Here is a 21,409-nt window from a genome sequence, read left to right as displayed (position 1 = left end):
GGCTGGAAAAGCTCTTCACTGCCCCCGCCCCAGTGCTTACGTCACCCGCCGGCGCTCGTTGGCGTGCTCACACACGCGCGCGCGCCTGCGCACTCGCCCCACCTCCGTTTCCCCCCCCCTTCCCTGCGCGCGCGGGCTTCTCTCTAGCCAGTCGCGCGTGGGCTGAGGGCCCCGGGCGGGCGGTGCGAAGAGTTTGTTTGCTCGGAGGTTGTGTGAGTGTGTGTGTCTTAAATCTCGGGACAGCTCGGGGTTCCCTGCCTTGCTTGGGAGGGCACACCCCCGACGTGAGGTGAAATGGGCTGTCCGGTGAGCTGCTAGGGGGAAAGCGTAGGAAGGTTGGGCAGGGGGGAGGGCGGGCGGGGGGGGGCGGCCATGAACTCGCCCGTGGACCCTGGCGCTCGGCAGGCGCTGAGGAAGAAGCCGCCGGAGCGGACGCCTGAGGTGAGAAACCCCGGGAGGACCGGGAGGGAGTGTGGGGCGGGATGGGGGGGGGGAGAGGTCACCCCGACGTGCGGCCCGGGCTGGGTCCGGAACCCGCCGGCGGCTGTCGCGGGCTTCGCGGGAGCTCGCACCTGCCGGGTCCGCGGGGCGCGGGGCGCGGGCGGCTGGGCGGCCCCCTTTCCTGCCGGCATCTGCCCGCACCGGCCCGAGTTAGGCCAGTTGTGAACTCGGGAAGTTTGTCCGAGGAGACCTGGTCACCATGTCAAAGGTAACTGACCCCCGTACTGGAGTTTAGAACAACTCCCCCCCCCCCAAAAAAAAAAAAAGATTAAAAAAGAAGTTTTCCAGTCCCTTCACAGCTCTCGCATGCAGTCTGCAGTGCCTAAAGTGCTCCTCCTCTTCTGGTCCTCCCATACTGTCAGTTGAGTGGAAAGCTTACCGGACTTGATGATTGGATACCAGTTTCTTTTTTCCTCCGTAGCTGTAATAGCATCAGCTGTTTTCGTTTGCCTAAAACAGCGTGTTTTCAGGCAGATAACAAAAACCTGTTAAGTCAATTGGAGTCTCCTTTGTAGAGTATTCGGAGGTTTTTGTTTTGTTTGTTTTGTGTCAGTCTTGGGGCCTGAACGCTGACCTTTCTCAAGCTCTCTACCTTTTGAGCCACAGCACCACTTCCGGCTTTTTCTGCTTATGTGGTGCTGAGGAATCGAACCCAGGGCCTCATGCATGCAAGGGAAATACTCTACCACTGAGCCACCTTCCCAGCTCCTACTTGGAGTTTTTTGAGAGGCGGTTTGCTGGAGAAGTTTCCTGGTGAAGTTTCTACATCCAGTGGTGTGTTTCCTAAACCAAGATAAAATGCAACGCCAGTGTGAATGGATTGTCTTATTTTAAATTCCAGTAATTGATATAGTTCTCTCTGTCACTTGAGTTTCAGTTTTACAGTGCTTCATTTACTTAAATTTCAGGAACTTTGGGCCCAACTTTTGGGACATGACATTTCTTTTTTAAAGCTATCACCAAAGCTATAATAGGTCAAAATTTGTTATTGGAGGTCCTGAACTGTGCATTGAGCTAGGCAAAATTTACCACTTTTCTCTTTGCAGTTGTAATCTAATGTGTCTTAAATTTCCCAGTGATGACTTGGAGTTACTGCGAGCCAAGTGAAAGCAATCAATTTGAAAAGTAGAATTCCCCCAGAGTTTTTATATCATTAGGTAATTTGCAAGGTTTATGATGTAGACTGCAGGTTTTACTTTTAAACATTACTTAGGCTAAATGAGTGAATTAATGGCAAATCCTACTTTTTATGGCATAATTACCTAGTTTGAAATTGATATTTTAAAGCTAAACTGTGCAGTTATAGTTGCTAGTAGTGCGTGCTGTGGTAAGTACTGTGTCTTGTTTTACTGGAAGAGCAGCGTCGTGCAAGGGAATACTAAACAACTGGCTACATACATAGTTCATTAAGTAGAGCTCTTTCATCTAGCAGCAAAACATGTTAACTGCTTCATTCATTGGCTTTGCTTTTGAATGAGTTTAGAATTTGTGGCAAAGTGTCTGATACACGAATGAAAATCTGAATCCTAGTGATGATTAATTCTGGTAAATAATTTGATGGAATTCTCACAACTTTCTGCTTGCAGAAGATCCTTAGTAGTTCTGTGCACTTGAAAAAAATTGTTATGGCTGGGTACTGGTGGCTCATGCCTGTAATCCTAGCTACTCAGGAGACTGAGATCTGAGGATCGCGGTTCAAAGCCAGCCCGGGCAGGAAAGACTGTGAGACTTCTATTTCCAATAAACCACCAGAAAACCGGAAGTGGCGCTGCAGCTCAAGTGGTAGAGTGCTCGCCTTGAGCTGAAGAGCTGAGGGACAGCGCCCAGGCCCAGAGTTCAAGCCCCAGGACCGACCAAAAAAAAAAAAGAAAAAAATTGTTATGTAATTGTACAAAGCCAATGACTTTTAAAGGACTGTTACAAATACATAAGCTCTGTACTAATCAAGAACCTACCTGTTGAAGGTACTATTCTGTGTACTAGGACGTACTAGTAAAATAAGTTCTAGTGGTTCTGACAGTCTGTTGGATTGACAAGCAGATGATAAATAAGTTAAATAACATTGTGGGGGGGGTAATTGATGTTTGATTTTAGAACCTTACACTGGTTGGGCTGGTGTTCTAATGCTTGAACCAGTTCACCAGCCCTAGTGTGATGTTTCTGATATTTGGATCTGATTGAATTTCTTAGAAGTTATTTCCCACTACCTACATATAGATGAACACTATAAGCTATTGCTAATCGCTTTTGGGAATTAAAAGAGTAGCTGTTTGCCATGCCAAAAGAACAGGTTAAAGAGGAAGTTAGATGAATTTAGATTACTCTAAGCATTTGAAGATGTACTTAGGGTTGTGTGGGGGGAAGGACTTAAGATGCAGGGAGGTTTATAGTAGATATAAAGGATGAACATACAACATTTGCCTAAATTGGTATATGTTACTTTGTGAAAGTAAGACTCTTCCTGTACTATTTAAAGATAATAGGGAAACTACCAGATAGTTTTGTTTAAAGAAGTGCATGCAGTAATTCAGGTGTCCTGGTTACAGTATCAGCAACTGATGGGATAATGAGATAGTAAAAAGGTAAAATGAGCCCAGCCTGGTCAGTGATTGGAAAGGAAGGGTCTGCTCTTCACTAAACTATTTTAACTTTGAAATTGAGTATAAAACATATTTAATAAAGTCTGCATACTTTTAAGTATACAGACAGATTACCTCTTGCAAATGTATTTAACTGCATAGATCCCAGTGCAGATTATAGAATATTACCAATGCTCCAGAAATTTAGCCTTTCTTTCTCTGTCAGTATCCTTTCCCAAGGGAAACTACTTTTCTGCTTCTATCACTATAGATTTGTTCTTCATGGTTTTGAATTTCATTTGAGTGGAATTGTGTGTATTCCTTCTGAGAGCCATGAGGATTGTAAGGCATCTTTTCTTTGCATTTTGCCTCTGAACTGGACTTTGAATCTCCTTTCCAGGAGCTTTCCTAAGTCTTAATCTGCACATCCTTTAGCTTCTGACTTACTTTGGCCTACTTTTTGTATTGTCTACCTCACTCTGTATAGACCTAATCTTGGAATAAGATGCTGCATTTGTCCTAGATGCACTGTAGTAGGGCCAGGGCAAAGTCTATGGCAAAGTTGTCATGTTGTTTTCTTGGATTCGGTGTCAGAACAAAACAGTAATCACACAAGTTTTAGGTTTTTGAATTGTATAAATAATAGTATGTCCTTAAGATTGATCAAGGAGCAGAGTATTAGTGGATTCAGTTTTGAAGAGTTTGCAAGTCTCCCACAGGGAATGCTCAGTAAGCATTTGGAGCTTCATGCCATACGAGACTATGGGTATGAATTTGAGAGTCTGCAGTATATGAGTTATAGGTGAAATCTTAGGTGTGGTGGGAATGTAAAAGGGCCACGGATAGATCTCTGGTGTGCTCTAATATGAAAAGGATGGGAGGTGGGCACTGGTGGTTCACACAGGCCTGCAGTCCTAGCCAGTCAGGAGGCTGAGATCTGAGAATTGCCCTTCAAAGCCAGCCTGAGCAGCCAAATCTATGACACTTATCTCCAATTTATCAGCAAAAAGACAGGAAGTGGAGGTGTGGCTCAAACACTAAAACTACAGCCTTGTGGAAAAAAAGCTTCAGGGAAGGCCTGAGGCACTGAGGTAAAGGCCTGTTACACCGGAAAGAAAAAGAGGAATGAAAGATTATTTTGGAGATTAGGAGAACAGAAGAGTGCTATTATGGGAAGGCATTTCAGAAAGAAGTCACTATTCGCTAATGTCAGTTTCTGTGGGCAACTCCAGAAAAGTGAAGACTTTGTAAATACTTGGTACTGCCCTTGTCAGAATGATTTCAGCAATGACTTGAATAAAGAATAAGTAAGACACCAGAAAGTTCAGACAACAATTATACCATTTATGAGCTGTATACCATTTATGAGTTCGGTTCTGTTAGGAAGAGGAAAAATACAAGGTGCTTTGTGATCCTCTGCCTGATACGTGTGCCTTACCACTCCCCACCTTCAAATACATTCATACGTCAAGTTACCAGACTCCGTAAGTGGCAGGGGTTCTATATGTTAAATTTCCTAGTAACCATCTTAGTTTGTGTATGGCAACTAACACTGGCACGATGACACAACTTGCAAATGATAGCATTTCTGAGAACATGTTCCTTGAGTGACGTACAACTATATTTGTAAATATGCTAACACACTTTTTCTCAGCTAGGCCATATATATGGAAAATAACACCCATGCTTACTTTCAATGCCCATGTTCACCTTTCACTTCTTAAATTAGAACCTGTACCTGTTCGAATGCTTTAATCAGCTTTAATATTTATAGATAGCTCACTCATTTTGATTGAATATTTCCCATTGTGCCACATTCTCTCCTGTCTGCTTCCTATCAAATGGGAATTGTACAGTGTATTTTTATAAGCCCTGGAGATTTGGGGTTAAGAGGGTTTGTTTTGTTAGATATAGGGTCTCACTATGTAGTACAGGCTGGCTTTGAATCTGCCGTCCTCCTGCTTTAGCCTCCCGAGTTCTGGGATTGCATGTGAGTGCCACCAGTCACCACACCCCTTGAGCCTTGGGATTTTTACTTAGAAAAGCAGAGTTCACATCTGGTGTCCAGTACTGAGAATTTGAATGACCCTAGGAAAATCCCTAAAAACAAAATGACTGTTTTGTGATTGTCTTGTGAGTAAATGAGATACTATATGCAAAGCATTAGCAGTGTGCCTTCAAAATGATACTCAGTGAACATTAGCCATGTGGATTTACTTGCTGTTTCCTTGCTCTCTGGATCATTGTCCTCTTAGCAAATTCTAGCTGTGCAGTAAAATCTTATCCCTAGTACTGATTTGGGTCTCCTTCCTTCCTTTTCCATTCCTCTGTGTTTCCAGGATACCTTTTCACCTCCTATCATAGTGATTATTGTGCTATAATTGCTGTTATTGCCCTTATCTCCCAATGTGTACCACGTATTTACAGAGTAAATGACTTCACAAAGAAAACCAATGTGGGGAAGTACACTCATTACTACCTGTCTACTACTTGAAGTGCTGGGGGGAAAAGAAATGAAGCTTGCAAATCTTGCTATTTCCTCTTATTAGAAGTTGCATAAAATAAATCATACACTGCTTTAGCTGTCAGCTCTCGAGAGACAATTCAGATGAAGGAAGCTTAAGTTTTATTTTGGAACAGGAACTAGTGTATAACTTCAAAACAGTGCAGAAAACAGAGATATAAATGTCAGTTTTCACTTTTATATTTTTTCACCAGATAAGTTAAAACTTCTGCTGGGAAAAATTTCATGCTCAAATAGGTGCTAATATAATGCCTATTAAACTCAGAGATACATTTTTAAAAGAACAATGTCTTATTTTCAAACCAACAGAGGACAGCTAGGACTGAAAAAAAAACAGTAAAGTTTAGTATTTTTGTAATCATTAGTCTGTGAGAATTTAAAATAATAGTCTTTGACTGTAAACATGTAGATGTTTCATTTGTTTCTGAACCGGCAAAAGGGTACCATTGTACTTGGAGTCATTTTTGAGTGAGTCACTGCATGTCCCTGAGGGTGGCAGAACAAAGATTCTGTTGTGTGTTTCCACAGCAAATGTACATTCAGAGGGTTCCTTGGAAAGCAAAAAACAATGTTTTTATGCTTCTAGGCCCCTGGGCCCTCATTGTAAACACAACTGGATGTACAAGGGAATGTTAATCAAAAAACTTTTTTTTTTTTTAAGTACCTTGTTTTACATGAATTGGAAATCTCCAGTGTGAGGCAAAGCTGTGGTTATCTGGGAGTTTTGACACCAAGTGGTTCTGTTTCTAAGAGGCTGAAGAACTTTCCCTCAGCCCCCCAAAGAGGAGGACCTATCAGTGTCCTGGCCTTGAAAGGTTAGAGCTCTACAAATTGTGTTTGCCACTTGTTTTTACCTTGGACTGGCTTCTGTAAACTAAAGGGTGGCTGTAAATAAAAGCAGGATGAACTACTTTGTTGAAAATTCTAAAGCTGGGTGCTGGTGGCTCACGAATATAATCCTAGCTACTCAAGAGGCCGAGATCCGAGGATTGTGGTTTGAAGCCAACCCAGGCAATAAAGTCCATGAGACTCTTTATCTCCAGTAAACTGCCCAGAAAAAGCCAAAAGTGGTGCTGTGGCTCAAGCAGTAGAGCACTAGCCTTGAGTTAAAAGAGGCTTGGGGACAGCGCCTCAGCCCTGAGTTCAAGCCCCAGGACTGGCACAAGAAAGAAGGGAAAGAGAGAGGAGGGGAGGGAGGGAGGGAATTCTCTGTTGTGGAGAAATAAGCAGTGTTTGATGTTAGTGTTCATCTAAAAGTGAGACACATTGCTCATTACTTTTCTGTAAACTTTGGCAAATGGAGGGCCTTGGGACTTTGGCATGTGGCAGGGACATTGAGGGTCATTGGGTAGGACACTTCTTAGTATATAGTGAAAATGGCAGGTACGTGTGAACATAGCACTTTCAGCAGTACTATAGTTGTGTGTATGTTGGTGGTGACGGGAAGCATGTCAGTTCAGTTCATACAGATTCAGAAATGAACCCTGGAGACAGAAAAAGTCTTGCTTAAGGCCACATGACTCATCTGACTTCCTTAGTCCAGTAAAACAACCCCGTTGGCCTTCCCTTCTTCAGAACAGTGCACTTTGGACTACCTGTTGAACTTTGAACTTTTGATACTATTTTACATGGCTGCATTTTCCCCCTACAAATACATATCTGTTTAGTCATGTCTTACATGCTCTATGATATTGGTCTCTGAGTAGCCACAAGTTTCACATCTGTAGATTCAACTAACCATGGATTGGAAATTCTTTGGGAAGAGACTGGGTACGGAACTCAGTGGTGAAATGCATATCTGTCATGTGTGCTACCCCCTCCCCCCCAAGGTTTGAAAATATTCAAGGGGAAAATAGTGTCTGTACTAAACATATTCTCCTCATGTCATCATTCCTTCCAACCATACAGTCTAACAGTGAGTTATATAACTGTGTGTGTGTCTGTCTGTCTGTCTCTGTCTCTCTGTCAGTCAGTCAGTCGTGGGGCTTGAACTCTGGGCCTGGGCGCTGTTCCTCAGCTCTTCCAGCTCAAGGCTAGAACTCTACCACTGGAGCCATAGCGCCAATTCCGGTTTTCTGAGTGATTTGTTGGAGATAAGAGTTTCGTGGACACTCCTGCCTGCTTTGGCTTTGAACCACAATCCTCAGGTCTCAACCTCCTGAGTAGCTAGGATTACAGGTGTGAGCTACCGATGCCCAGCCTAGTTACATAACATTTTTATGGTGGTATAGGTAATCTCCCAAATACTTTAAATCATCACTGATTTTTTAAAAAGAAATGAGCTTGATAAGTGATTTTTTTTTTTTTTTTTGGATCGTGGGGCTTGAACTCTGGGCTTGGACGCTGTCCTTGTGCTCTTCAGCTCAAGTTGAGCACTCTACCTGCTTGAGCCACAGCACCACTTCCGGTTTTCTAGTGGTTTAATGGAGATAAGAGTCTCACGGACTTTCCTGCCCTGGCTACCTTTGAACCATGATCCTCAGATCTCAGCCTCCTGAATAGCTAGGATTACAGGCATGAGCCACCAGCGCCCAGCTCTGATAAATGATTTCTTAATAGCATTATGTATTTTTGCTTTTGGATTTTTAAGTTTTTAAATCAGAGATAATTTAAAGTATTTGGGAGAAGCCATGTCTGTAGTCCCATTTACTCAGGAGATGGAGGAGAAAGGATTACTTAAGCCCAGCAGCTCAAGACCAGATTGGGCAACATAGTGAGATTCCCCTTGCCATCTCAAAGTAGATGGGGTAGATTAAAGGCAAGTACTACACATTTACACATTTTGTATAAGAAACTTGGGCATCCATGAATTTTTTTTTAAATTTAATTTTATTTTATTTGTGAACATACTGTACAGAGGAGTTACAATTACATGGGCAGGATAATGCGTACATTTCTTACCAAGCATTGTAGCCTCCTCCTTTGTTTACCCTCATCCATGAATTTTTATATCCAGCCCCAAGGATTTTGAGGTTCAATTGTGTAATTTAAGATAACATGTTAATAGAAGTTTTTTTTTTTTTTTTTTTGTTTCTCATGGGGCCTGAACTCTGGGCCTGGGCGCTGTCCCTCAATTCTTTAGCTCAAGGCTAATGCTGTACCACTTGAGCCACAGTGCCACTTCCGGCTTTTTCTGTTTATGTGGTGCTTAGAAATTGAACCCAGGGCCTCATGCATGCGAGTCAAGCACTCTGCCACTGAGCCACCTTCCCTTAATAGAAGTTTTTAATTCTCAAGTTTTATGTAGAAAGAAAATATATGTGCTAGTGGCTTACGCCTGTAATCCTAGTTACTCAGAAGGCTGAGATCTGAGGATCAGTGTTCAAAGCCATCCCAGGCAGCAAAGTCCATGAGACTTGTCTTCAATTAATCACTAGAAAACTGGAAATGGAGCTGTGGCTCAAAGTAGTACAGCCCTAGCCTTGAACAAAAAAGAACTTAGGGACAGCCAACAAGCCCTGAGTTCACGCCCCATGACCAACAAAAAGAAAAGAAAATGTATGTGCTTGATAAATGATTTCTTTTTTGTTGGTTGTGGGTCTTGAACTTTGGGCCTGGGTGCTGTTTGTGAGCTATTCAGCTCAAGGCAAGTGCTCTACCACTTGAGCCACAATGCCATTTTTGGTTTCCTGGTGATTAACTGGAGATAAAGAGTCTCATGGACTTATCTGTCCGGCTTTGAACCATGATCATCAGATCTCAGCCTCCTGAGTAGCTAAGATTACAGGCCTGAGCCACCACCTCCCGGCTGATAAATGATTTCTTAATAACATTATGTATTTGTTTTCTGGATGTGTGTGTGTGTGTGTGCGCGCGCGCGCGCTGGCACTGGGGTTTGAACTCAGGCTCTTTTCATTCACAGCTAGGGCTCTGTCAGTTGAGGTATACCTCCAGTTCCTGCTCTTTACTGGTTAATTGGAGTGAGTTGTTTGGATTTGTCTCCGTAGGCTGGCTTTGAACTGAAATTCTCAGAACTCAGTTTACTGAGTAGCTAAGATTATAGGTGTGAGCCTCCTGTAACCAGAGTATTTTGTTTTATAACTTTGTTTTCAGGTAGAACAGGTAGCTGGTTTTAATTTAGCTTCTTAAGAATATTCAGTTAATATAGAAAGATTTCATCACAGTAAGTTTTGTTTTTTTTGTGTGTGTTTTGTTTAATAGGAGTTGGGAGTGTTACAGGCCTGGGGTGTGGATTATTTATTTATGGACTCATTAGACAACTCTCTGAAGCACACCGAATACATGGGTTTTTGTATGTTTTTTGAGGAAGACTTACAAATGCTTTGTAGTAAATAATTTTTAAGCACTTGTTTTTAGTGCCAGAAATAAGAGATTAAATGCATTATTTTCATCAAGGTTTGATCTAGACAAGTTGCAGACATTTACAATAAGCACTATAATATACTGTGATAATTATAAGTAGCAAGTATTCAAGAGTTTGTAGGAAGCCTGTTGGAAGAGAAAAATAATGGGTAGCAGATACCATTGGAATTGTTTGTGGAAAGAGAATCCTTTTGGGATTTTTGAGATATGTAAAAAATTAGGTGAAGAAGAGGTGTGTCTCTTGAAAAAATAACATTTTTGTTCAAAGGCCACAAAATGAGCACAGTATGTACATACGGGTCACCTGGGCAGTTAGAACATTGGGTTAATTATCTAGATCATGAAGGACTGGGTTCTCTTTTCATTAAGCAGTTTGGAACTGGCTTTCAGGAAGCTCACTCTGGCAGCCATGAAAAGAATGGTCTATATGGGACCAGAAGGGTGTATTTACTTACCACTGAGAAATGATGATTTCCTAAACTGGACCAATGAAGGTGCTAAACACTGTCACCTAAATCAAAGAACTGATCATGGAATTCTTTGGATATGTTGTGCTTGAGATTACTCAGCCAGGTATACAGCGTTTTCCAGCAGCATCTCCTGATCCTTCACTTTTTCTTCTGTTCTCCACTATCAGATTCTGCCTGAATCGTCTATCATTTGACTGCCACACTGATAATTTTCTGATTCTCTATTCCTTCTACATTTACTGTTGTGTGTGTGTGTTTTTTCTTCCTGTAAAAGAGCTTTCCAGTTGTCATCGTGTTTCCTCCTCTTTCATCACATGAATTCAGGGATTATTCTTTTATATTCACGGTTGTCATTCTTGATTGTTAAATTGTCCCAAATTTAGCCGGTGGAAGCATTGTGAAGTCAGCTTTCATGTGCATTTCACATGGGTTCACTAGTCTTTTCAGTACTTTTTGCTCTGCTTTCATGTGCATTTCACATGGGTTCACTAGTCTTTTCAGTACTTTTTGCTCTATTGCATAAAAAGATGTCCCAAGTTTACAATTTCTTTTTTTTGTTTATTTGTAATTTAATTTTATTTTATTTGTGAACATACTGTACAGAGGGGTTACAATTACATGGGCAGGATAATGCGTACATATCTTACCAAGCATTGCAGCCTCCTCTTTTTTGTTTACCCTTCACATCCCTTCCCAAATTTACAATTTCTTTACTACTGAAATCAGCTCTTTGTTCAAGAAACTTGTTTCTATTTCTTTAGTCAGTTGTGGGGTCTGAAATCTGGGCCTGGGTGCTGTCCCTCAGCTCTTCAGCTCAAGGCTAGTACCATGGCGCCGCTTCTGGCTTTTTCTGCTCTTTAATATTTAGCTCTTGAATCTTATTAAACATTTAAAATTTTGTATCCAAAGGAAGTTATGTTCTCATTCTCATTGTACAAATAATTTGTTTTGTGCTTTATTTTGACACATAAAATTGTGTATGATATAGTCATATTTTTGAATAATAGAATTCAAGTTTGTTTTTTAATTTGTTTGTGTTCTGATACTGAGACTTGAACTCGGTCTGAGCACTGTGTCTGAGCTTCTTTTTGTTCTAAGTTAACGTTTTACCACTTGAACCACAGCTCCACTTCAGCTTTTTTGGTAATTTAGTGGATGGTAGAGTCTCATGGGCTTTCCTGCCTGGGCTGGCTTCCAACTGTAATCCTCAGCCTCTTGAGAATTAGAGTTGTGAGCCACCTGCTAGCTGGAATTTTTTTAACGAATACCCAAAAACTGCACTTATCCAGACTGAAGATTTGGCTCACATCTTGCCTGCCTAGGGAGCGGGCAAACCCACAAACACCAAGTGATATATATTTATGGGGTACCATGTAGTGTTTTAACGTGTCCATTATGTAATATTCAAAGGGGTAATTTCTCTCTTCATGTTTCTTTATGGTGAAAACATTCACAATGTTTTCTTATAGCTCTTGAAATAAAAAAAAAGATACTATCATCTATACTTAACCTACTGTGCGACACCAGCCCATCTTATATCTAATTCTAACTTAGTGCCTATTATCAGTGTTTCCCAGACCCCTCCCTCCCTCTCAGTGTCCACACCTCTGCTATCCACCATTCTGCTCCCAGCTTCACAGACCAACTTCTTTAGATTGTTGTTGTGATACTTGTAGTGATGTCCTCATGGTCTTGGCTTATTTTGCTTAACATAATGAGCTCCAGTCCCAGCCATATTGTTGAAAATGGAACATTCCCACACTTTTTAGGGCTGAATAATTATAGCGTTATGTATGTCACAGTTTGTACAATCATTTGATAGAAACTTACATTATTTCTATTTCTTGGCTGTTGTGAATATAGCATTTCAATTAATGTGGAAGTACACATGTTGAGCAGATTGATTTCATTTATTTTAGGTACATACCCAGTAGTGGGATTACTGGGCCATGTAGTCATTCTTGTTTTAGTTCTCTGAGAAGCCACCATATTCTCCATAAAGACTGTACGGAGTTCCATTTCTACTACAGCATGTGAGGTTTGCTTTCCTTTACCGTGTCCTGTCAGCACTTTTGATCCTTTGTGTTTCTGATAGTTGCCAGTCTCCTTGGAGTGAGGTGGTATCTCATTGTGGTTTTGATGTGTAGTTCCCTGGTGGCTAGTGATACTGAACATGTTTTTCACAATCCTGTTTCCATTTGTATGCCTTCTTTTGGAAAATACCAATTTTAGGTCTGTTGCTCATTTATTGTATTGCTATTGGGCTCTGTGAATTCCTTACATATTCTGCATATATCAAATGTATAGTTGAGAAATGTTTTTTGTAAGTTGGCTCGTTACTCTTTCCTTTTGGTGTGCAAAAGGTTTTAAATTTATGATTCCATTTGTCTATTTTTGCTTCTGTTTCCTGTTCTTTGACATCTTATTCAAAAAGTTCTTGGCCATTTCAGTGTCCTCAAATAGTTGTCTTTTCTTGTTTCATTTCTAGTTTCATGACTTATTTAGAAGTCCCCCCCCCCCCCAGTATTGAAGTTTGAATTAAGGGCTTTAAGCCTCCTAGCCAATCACCCACTGCTAAAACCTGCTTCTATTTCTTTTTGCTCTGGCTATTTTTGAGATAGGGTCTCAGATTGTTTTGGCCAGGACTGCTTAGAGCATAATTTATTTATATCTCTCCCATAGCTGGGAAAACAGGTGTGCATGACCACATGTAAGTTTTTCTGTTGAGATGGGGGTCTCATGAACTTTCTTTTGCCCAGGTTTGCCTGGAATTGTGACCAGTCCATATAGCTGGTATGACAGAAACATGCTACTGTACTGCTTTATTGGTTGAGATGGGGATCTCATGAGCCTGGGCCTAACGCCAACCCCAGTCCTGCCCATCTTTGCCTTCCAAGTAGCTAGAATAAGAGATGTGAGCCACCACAGGTGGCATATTTAAGTCTTTATACCATTTTGGTTGATTTTCCTAACTACTATTGGTGGGGTCTAGTTTAATTCTTCTGTATCTGGACATCCAGTTTTCCTTACATTATTTACTGAAAACCATTCCTTTTCCAGTGCCTATTCTTAGCATGTTCGCTGAAAATCAGCTATAGATGCGTGAGTTTATTTTCAGGCTTTTTATTCTGTTACTCGGGTCTCTGTGTTTGATGTTATGATGTTTATTTTGGGTGGATTTTGTTGTTGTTGTTGTTGTTTGATATTTTATTTTGATGTAGCCCAGTCTGTGCTATCCTGGAATTTATCATCTTCCTGCCTTAGCTTCCCAACTATTGGGATTATAGGTGTTTGCCACCATTCATGCCTGTTTTTTTGTTTTTTTTTTTTTTTGTTTTTTTGTTTTTGGTCTGTTGTGGGGCTTGAACTCTGGGCCTGGGAGCTGTCCCTCAGCTCTTCAGTTCAAGGCTAGTGCTCTACCACTTGACCAACAGCACCACTTCTGGTTTTCTGGTGGTTTATTGGAGATAAGAGTTTCACGGACTTTCCTGCCTGGGCTGGCTTTGCACCGTGATCCTCAGATCTCAGCCTTCTGAGTAGCTAGGATTACAGGCGTGAGCCACCACTGCCCAGCTCATTCATGTCTGTTTTGATGGCCACTGCCATGTAACTTGATTACTGTATAGCTTTCTAAGTATGTTTGAAGTCAGGTGCCATCCTGAAACAGGACAAGAGTACCCTTGCTGATCTTGTGTATTACTTTGTGTGTTCATTTCATCTCATCTTCATTTATTCTTTCCTTGGATTTCTTATTTTCCAGTTCTTTTAGATGATAGTGATAGATTGAGATCTTCCTACTTTTTTTTGTCAGGGAGGGCTGTCAGTCTTGGGGCTTGACCTTGGGGCATGGGTGCTGTCCCTGAGCTCCTTTTGTTCAAAGCTAGTGCTCTACCAGTTTGAACTACAGCATCATTTCCCTTCTTGCTCTTTTGTTTTTGTTTTTTTTTGGGGTCCGGTCATGGGACCTGAACTCTGGGCCTGGGCGCTGTCCCTCAGCTCTTCAGCTCAAGGCTAGCACTCTACCACTTGAGCCACAGCGCCACTAACGGCTTTTTTTCTTTTTTGCCTATGTGGTGCTGAGGAATTGAACCCAGGGCCTCATGAATGCAAGGCAAGCGCTCTACCACTGAGCCATATTCCCAGCCCCCCTTCTTGCTTTTTTGGTGAAGACAATGATTGCTATAAATGTCCCTCTTATCCCATAGGTGTTGGTATGTTATGACTCCATTATCATTTGTTTCAAGAAATGTTAGAGCCAGGTGCCAGTGGCTAATCCTAGCTCCTCAAGAGGCTGTTACCTGAGGATTGTGGTTCAAAGCTAGCCTAGTTAGGAAAGTCTGTAAGATTTCCATCTCTAACCACCAAAAAGCCAGAAGTAGAAATGTGGCTCAAGAGGTAGAATGCTAGCTTTGCGTGAAAGCACTCAGGGAGGTAAATGAAGGAAGGGGTTATGTTGTCCGAAAAGAAATGTAATCATTACTTGAATTGTGAAACTATAATCCCTCTGTACAACACCTTCAAAGCAATAAAATTATATTTAATATAAGTTAAAAAGAAAAATAAATAATTTAAAAAACCCACACCAAATGCTGAAGGACAGTGCTCAGGCCCTGAGTTTCAAGCCCCAGAACTAGCACCAACAATAAATAAGCTTAAGTAGAAATATATATTCAAAAGAATCATTAACCTCTCATAGTACAGAAGTCTGAATTTAATATTCCATTTAACAAAATGCAATTGGAAGTTCACAGACTGTTTCCACACGTGCTGAAGGTCTGGATTGCTTGGGAGGTACAGAAAGAGTTGTTCTGTGGTCAGTGGCAACGGTCTTGCCACCTGTTTACCCACCTTCACTCACAGCTGCCTCACTGGGAGAGTGTGGCTGCCGCACGTTAGAAAGTACAGTCACATCTGTTAACGACAGGGACGTGTTTTGAGAAATAAGTTCTTAGGCAATTTTGTGGTTGTGTGAACATCACAGAGAGTACTTACACAAACCACTTGCTCTTGATAGAGTGGACAGATGGAGCAAACTGGTATGAATGTATTCCTAGTGTAAGGTGACATAGTTAACCTTTTTTTATTATACAGGTTATGTATCGAGGGGTTACAGTTACATCAGTCAGGCAAAGAGCATGTTTCTTTTTGGACAGTGTCTCCCCTTCCCTTACAATATTTTTCACAGTGAGCACTGTGTGTGTATGTGTCTCTGTCTATCTGTCTGTGTGCACATGTGTTCACACTTGCACTAGGTGTTGAACCCCAAGGCCTTATGCTGGGCAGACACTCTGTCTGAGGCATATCTCCAGGCCATAAACTTAACAATATAATTTAAGGAGAAGTGAACTTTAAAATACCAATAAAAAGCATAGTATACATACCTCAATTGGTAAGAGTAATTTTCATTGTATCTGCTATACTTTTATATAGATGGCAGCACACTGGGTGTGTTTATTCTAGAATCATTGCAAATACAGCGCTAATGTATTGCACTACAACACTGCTACAGCTGTAAGGTAATCAAGCCCTAGGAATCTTTCATCTCATTATCATCTTACAGGCTCTCATTGTATATGCGGTCAGTTGTGGACTGAGATGTTATATAGTGCATGGCTGTTCTGAGTCATCACCACCCCCTTACCTTTCTTACTGCTCAGGTGAAACCCATTATTTTATTCTTAATCTTTGCCTGATGTTTGTTCTAATATCCCTGTATAATTTCCTCAGGCTTTATGATTATAGTTACAGAAACAGATGTTACTTATCTGGGATATCATCACACCCTAAATGGTTACTTTCTATCTTCCTCATGACTTCCCTTTTTTGGGCTCCACAAAGTAGTTTCCCAGTATTTTCTCCCTAAATTATTAGTTTTCCCCTTGGGTCCCCTGTTTAAATTTGTGACTACCAAGACTTTCAGTCTCTGTCTCTGCCAGGGTTCTTTCTTTTCCTTTCTCTTTTTTTGGAGTGGCTGAGAAGGCTTTTAATAGATTTTATTGATTTAAAACACATCAAGAACCTTATATAATGCAGTATCTCAAGCCTGTCTCACAAGCAATTTGAACAAAAGTCTGAAGAAGCCCCTTTCTAAGCCTAATATTACATTGTCAACAGCTCTTTGCTGTCCTGTATAAATTGAATGCCACACCCACTCCACATTAAATAAGGGAAAGAATCAGATTGTTACTACAAATATCCTTTGGTCTAGGAGGGTTTTTTTTTTTTTTGATTATGTTTTTAAAATTTTTGTGCTGGTTCTAGGGCTTGAACTCAGGGTCTGAGTACCATTCCTGAGCTATTTGGCTCAAGGGTAGCCCTTTACCACTTGAGCTACAGCTCTACATCTGGCTTTTTTTAGTGGTTAAGTGGAGATAAGAGACTTTCCCACTTGGGCTGGCTTAGAACTACAGTCCTCAGATCTCAACCTCCTGAATAGATAGCCGTTACCCAGCTAGAAAGGTGTTTTGTTTGGCCTTCTTTTGAAGACTTAGCATTGAAAGGCATAGGATTTACTAGTGATAATTTCCAGTCTTCAAATCTAGAGCAACACAGTCTACCTATACAGAAATGTCTTTCAAACTGTAGCACATAAGAGCCTCTGGTAGGACTTATTAAACCACTGATTTTGGTGCCACATTCCCAGAAATTTGCAGGTTGGGCCTGAGAATTTGTGGGTTTTTTTTTTCTCTTTTATGCTAAGTTCCCTAGTGTTGATGATGCTGGTTCAGGCTTACAAGTGTTGTTACTTGTATTCAACAAAATTGAATTCTGTTAAAAGGATTTTGGGGGAGCTGCAGAGTAGCTTGGAGTACTGAAGAAACAGTCTTGGGCTGTGCAACCATGGCCCATTCTTTTTTTGTCATTATAATCTGTTGTAGTTACTATAGCACTGTATAGTGATTCCCACAGCTTACAGTACTGGCCATCTGTGCTACATGCTGCATATGTTGCCAGACTTTACTAGTATCACTAGCTGCCAAAGTAGAGTTCTGTGTAGTGCTTGTTTCTTGATATTACTAGCTGTTGCTGCTTCCTCCTTCTTCTTTCTTCCTTCTATCTTTTTTGCTGGTATTCAAGTTTAAACTTGGTTCCCTATACATGCTCAGATTGTGTGCCCAGTCAGCTGATACTCTTTATCACTTGAGCCTCCAGACAGACTACTTGCTGGCTATTTTGGCGATGGAATCTCGCAGACTTTTCTACTCAGGCTGGCTTTGAACTACAGTCCTTTGGGTTTTGGCCTCCTATGCACCTTAGATTACAAGTGTGAGACATTGTCACCAGGCTGGTATCATTAGCCTCAGATTCAAAGTTTAACAGTGATTTATCTGATGGGTAGTAAATACTTGGATAATTTGTCCATGATTTAGTCATGCAGGAGGCTTAAAAAAACAAAGTCTGTCCAGATGATGGCTCAGACCTGTAATTCTGAGAGATTGGGGGATTGTGGCTTAATACCAGCCCAGTTATAAAAATATATAAAACTTCATCTAAATCCATGGCTGAGCATAGTGTTGTGTGCCTTTCATCCCAGTGACAAAGGGAAGCACAAATAGGATTGTAGTCCAGGCCAGTCTGGCATAAAGCAAAACTTTATCTTGAAAATACCCAATGCAAGGAAAATGGTAGGATGCCTGTTTAGCAAGTGGGAGACTCTTGATTCAAAACCACCAAAAAAAAAAAAAAAAAAAAACAGAAAGAAAAAGTAATGGCAAAGAAAGGTAAAGAAAAGGAAGGAAAAGTGGGTGTTTTCAGTTTCCATGTGGGAGATAGATCTTTACCAGAACTTATATGGCTTATCTTAATTGGTAGATAATTTTTATCATATATTTCAAAGATTTTGTGAAGTATTGTCTGAAGGCTGAATTAGCCTACCGTTATTTTGTTAATAAATTAGCATGGGGGTGGAGGTGGTACTGGGGCTTGAATTTAGGGCCTCATATTCCCAGTTGTTGGGGTTTTTTTTGCTCACAGCTGCTAATCTACCACTTGAATTATACCTCTACTTCTTGCTTTTTTGATAGTTAATTGGAGGTAATAATCTTATAAACTTTTGTGCCTAGGCTAGCTTTGAACCTTATGACTCAGATCTCATTCCCCAGAGTAGCTAGGATTAGAAACATTAGCCGCTAGTGCCTAGCTTAATAAAATTTTATAGAGACATAATCACAGGCATTCATTTACTTATTATCTGTTGTCATGCTACAAATGCAGAGTTAAATAGTTGTCAGAAAAACAACATGTCTCACAAAATTTAGACAACTTTCCATCTCGTCATTTATAATTGGGGTCAACTCTGGATAGGAATAATGCAGATATTTTAATTAGTATGCAGTCATGTTATGAATTTTGTGGGGAAAGGAACTTCATGTTCATATGGCCAGGATGTCCATCTGCAGTGGGTGGATTTCTGGTGAATAACTAGATGAACTTTCAGATACTTGAAGAGATTCTAGAACCTTGAGTGGTAAACTTTATCCTTTTCAGGCAGAGAAATAAAACAAGTAAAACTAAGGTCAACCTCAGACTTGTGTGTGATAGTTTCACCCAGACTTTAAAACTGGGAAGTTACTTTCTAGTTCTTTGCCAGGTATTGAGTGGCATTCTTAATGATGAACTGAAGATATTCTCTCACATGAAAATGAAAATAGAAGAAATTGTATAGCATATGTTTAGTTGAGAATCTCGGAAAATTGTAGTGATCTTTAATGCTAGCCTACTCTCAGCTAGTAGGTCCAGTTATGGAAGTTCTGCACTCCACAAGGCCACTTCCAGTTTTCTCCTAGTTAATTGGCGGTGAGTCTCACAGACTTTACTGCCCAGGCTGGCTTTGAACTGTGATCCTCAGATCTCAGCATCCTGAGTAACTAGGATGACAGGCGTGAGCCACTGGCACCTGGCTCCAGGGGCTTTTGCTGAATTAAAATAGCATTTGCTTGAAGGAGCCAGTCAAGTTATTGTCTGGGTAAACATCATAATGTATATGTCATTTATACAAGTGTTATTGTTTCATCACCAATATTCTTTCTGCCAAATTTGTGGTCTGTATATAAGTACATTTGGGATGGAGTTTTGCTTATCCAAAAACTATGTAGAAACATGGCACAGAAGATAGGAAAGTGGAATAGTAATTTTTATGTCAGTGTATATCAAATCATAGAGGAATTTTTTTTTAAAGAGCAGTGTGCCATGAAGAAAAATATTCTCCAAGGAGAGCATGCCCCTAAAAGAAAAAGAAGCAGCTATTCCAATGCAGCTCAAGACTCAAACTATAGCTCATGGTCTTGAGCTCTTGCAGACTATTTTCTTGCAGTCACTCATTATCTATCCCTTCAAAACACTTTCAATGTTGAATTTTCTTTATGGTTTTTCCCATTTTAAAAATCAGCAGTTTTCCCATGACTTTCATCTATCCCCAGCAAAAGACAGAAAAGGGGAGAGGAAGGCAAGGAGGGGAGGGAGATAAATAGTACTACCAAAGAAAAACTGTGTGAAGGGAATGGAAACAACACCAAAGAAAGCTGGAAATTTGTTTGGTCTGTTTTTAATTCTAAATAAAGCTAACAATTCTAGCAACCACAAAAAAAAAAAATCAGCAGTTTTCTTTTTTCTTGTTCTTTTTTAATACTGCACTTTGCATTATGCTGTATATTTATGTTTGCATCACTTCTGTTACTAAAGTGTAGAAAGAGAATTCTAATTCATTATATAGATGCAAACTTGGTTTCATGAAATGCATTACCACAACATTGATTCATGTAAAAGTAGTGTACATGTGCGTGGAAATATTGAAAACAGTAACTAGAGCTTTTGTTTTATTTTTGGATTTCTGAATTTATAAAGTGTAAAATTTCCCAAGATCTTCACTTTCTGAAGTATACTTACTTATGTTATGGTAACCCCTCAGTTTTGTGTACATCAGAATGGTGTTTTGTTTTTCTTTTCAACAGTACTAGAATTTGAACTCAAGGCTCCAAAGCTTGCTAGGCAAATGCTCTGCCATTTGAGCCATGCTTCCAGTTCTTTTCATTTGAGCTTGTTTTTCAGATAGGGTCTTGGCCAGCCTTGACCACATAAACAAGTATATGGGTTCAATCCCCAGTAATGCCAAAAAGAATTTTTAAAATTTTTTTTTAAAAACAAGTTTTCACAGACTGACCTGCCAGGGCTGGCTTCAGATTATAATACTCAGATTCTAGCCTCCTGACTAGCTAGGATTTCAGGCATGAGCCACCAGCACCTAGTAAGGACACTGGTGGCTCACGCCTGTAATCCTAGCTGCTCAGGAGGTTGAGATCTGAGGATCGCGGTTCAAAGCCAGCCCGGGCAGGAAAGACCGTGAGACTCCTATCTCCAATAAACCACTAGAAAACCGGAAATGGCATTGTAGCTCAAGTGGTAGAGTGCTCATCTTGAGCTGAAGAGCTGAAAGACAGCGCCCAGGCCCAGAGTTCAAGCCCCACGACCGACAAAAAAAAAAAAAAAAAAAAAAAAAAAACCTGTCAGTAAAGAACACATAACTGAAACTAGAAAAAAATACCTTTGCCTTTTCCAGCTTTCTTCATTCCTTTGTTTAGATCTGGATTCCCATCTCCATTATAAAGGACTCTAAAATATTTTTATTGTTATTATAAAGATGAGGTACAGGGGGGTTAAAGTTATATAAATCAGGTAAAGAACACATTTCTTCTGTGTCACCCCTTCCCTCTCTCTTTTTTTCCCTCCTGTCCCCACTCTCAAGTTGTATAGTTCATTTTCAACATAGTGTCTAGTGTCTGCTAATGTAGGACTTTTAACTTTTTTTTTTGTAGAGCAGGTCTGCAGATGACAAAATTTTGTTGTCACTTATTTGAAAATATTTCATGTTGAAGAGTATTATGACTAGGAATAGAATTTCAGGTTAGTAGTGTCATCATTCTCTCTTTGCATACACAATCCATAATCCTCATCTCCCCCCTCTCCGTATGCCAGTCTTTAATGATATTATTTTCTGCATCTTATAGATTGAGTTA

The 21,409-nt window shown here is 40.5% G+C and overlaps 1 protein-coding gene across 6 annotated transcripts in view; it reads left to right on the top strand.

The window, feature by feature from the left end:
* Window positions 1-118: 118 nt before the first annotated feature.
* Window positions 119-21,409, top strand: part of Rapgef6 (Rap guanine nucleotide exchange factor 6) — a 149,734-nt gene continuing 128,443 nt past the window's right edge. For all 6 annotated transcript variants that reach the window (XM_069993676.1, XM_069993675.1, XM_069993679.1 and 3 more), the window contains exon 1: window positions 119-441. In XM_069993676.1, coding sequence (XP_069849777.1) covers window positions 373-441 — 69 coding nt within the window. In that variant the 5' untranslated portion in view covers window positions 119-372. The remainder of the gene's footprint in view (window positions 442-21,409) is intronic.

The sequence above is a fragment of the Dipodomys merriami genome, unplaced genomic scaffold (genome assembly GCF_024711535.1).
Source record: "Dipodomys merriami isolate MVZ:Mamm:240054 unplaced genomic scaffold, mDipMer1.0.p SCAF_44, whole genome shotgun sequence".
In the NCBI taxonomy this organism is placed as follows: Eukaryota; Metazoa; Chordata; class Mammalia; order Rodentia; family Heteromyidae; genus Dipodomys; species Dipodomys merriami.
Note: the sequence above shows the minus strand (reverse complement) of the source record. Positions and strands in the feature narration are given on the sequence as shown.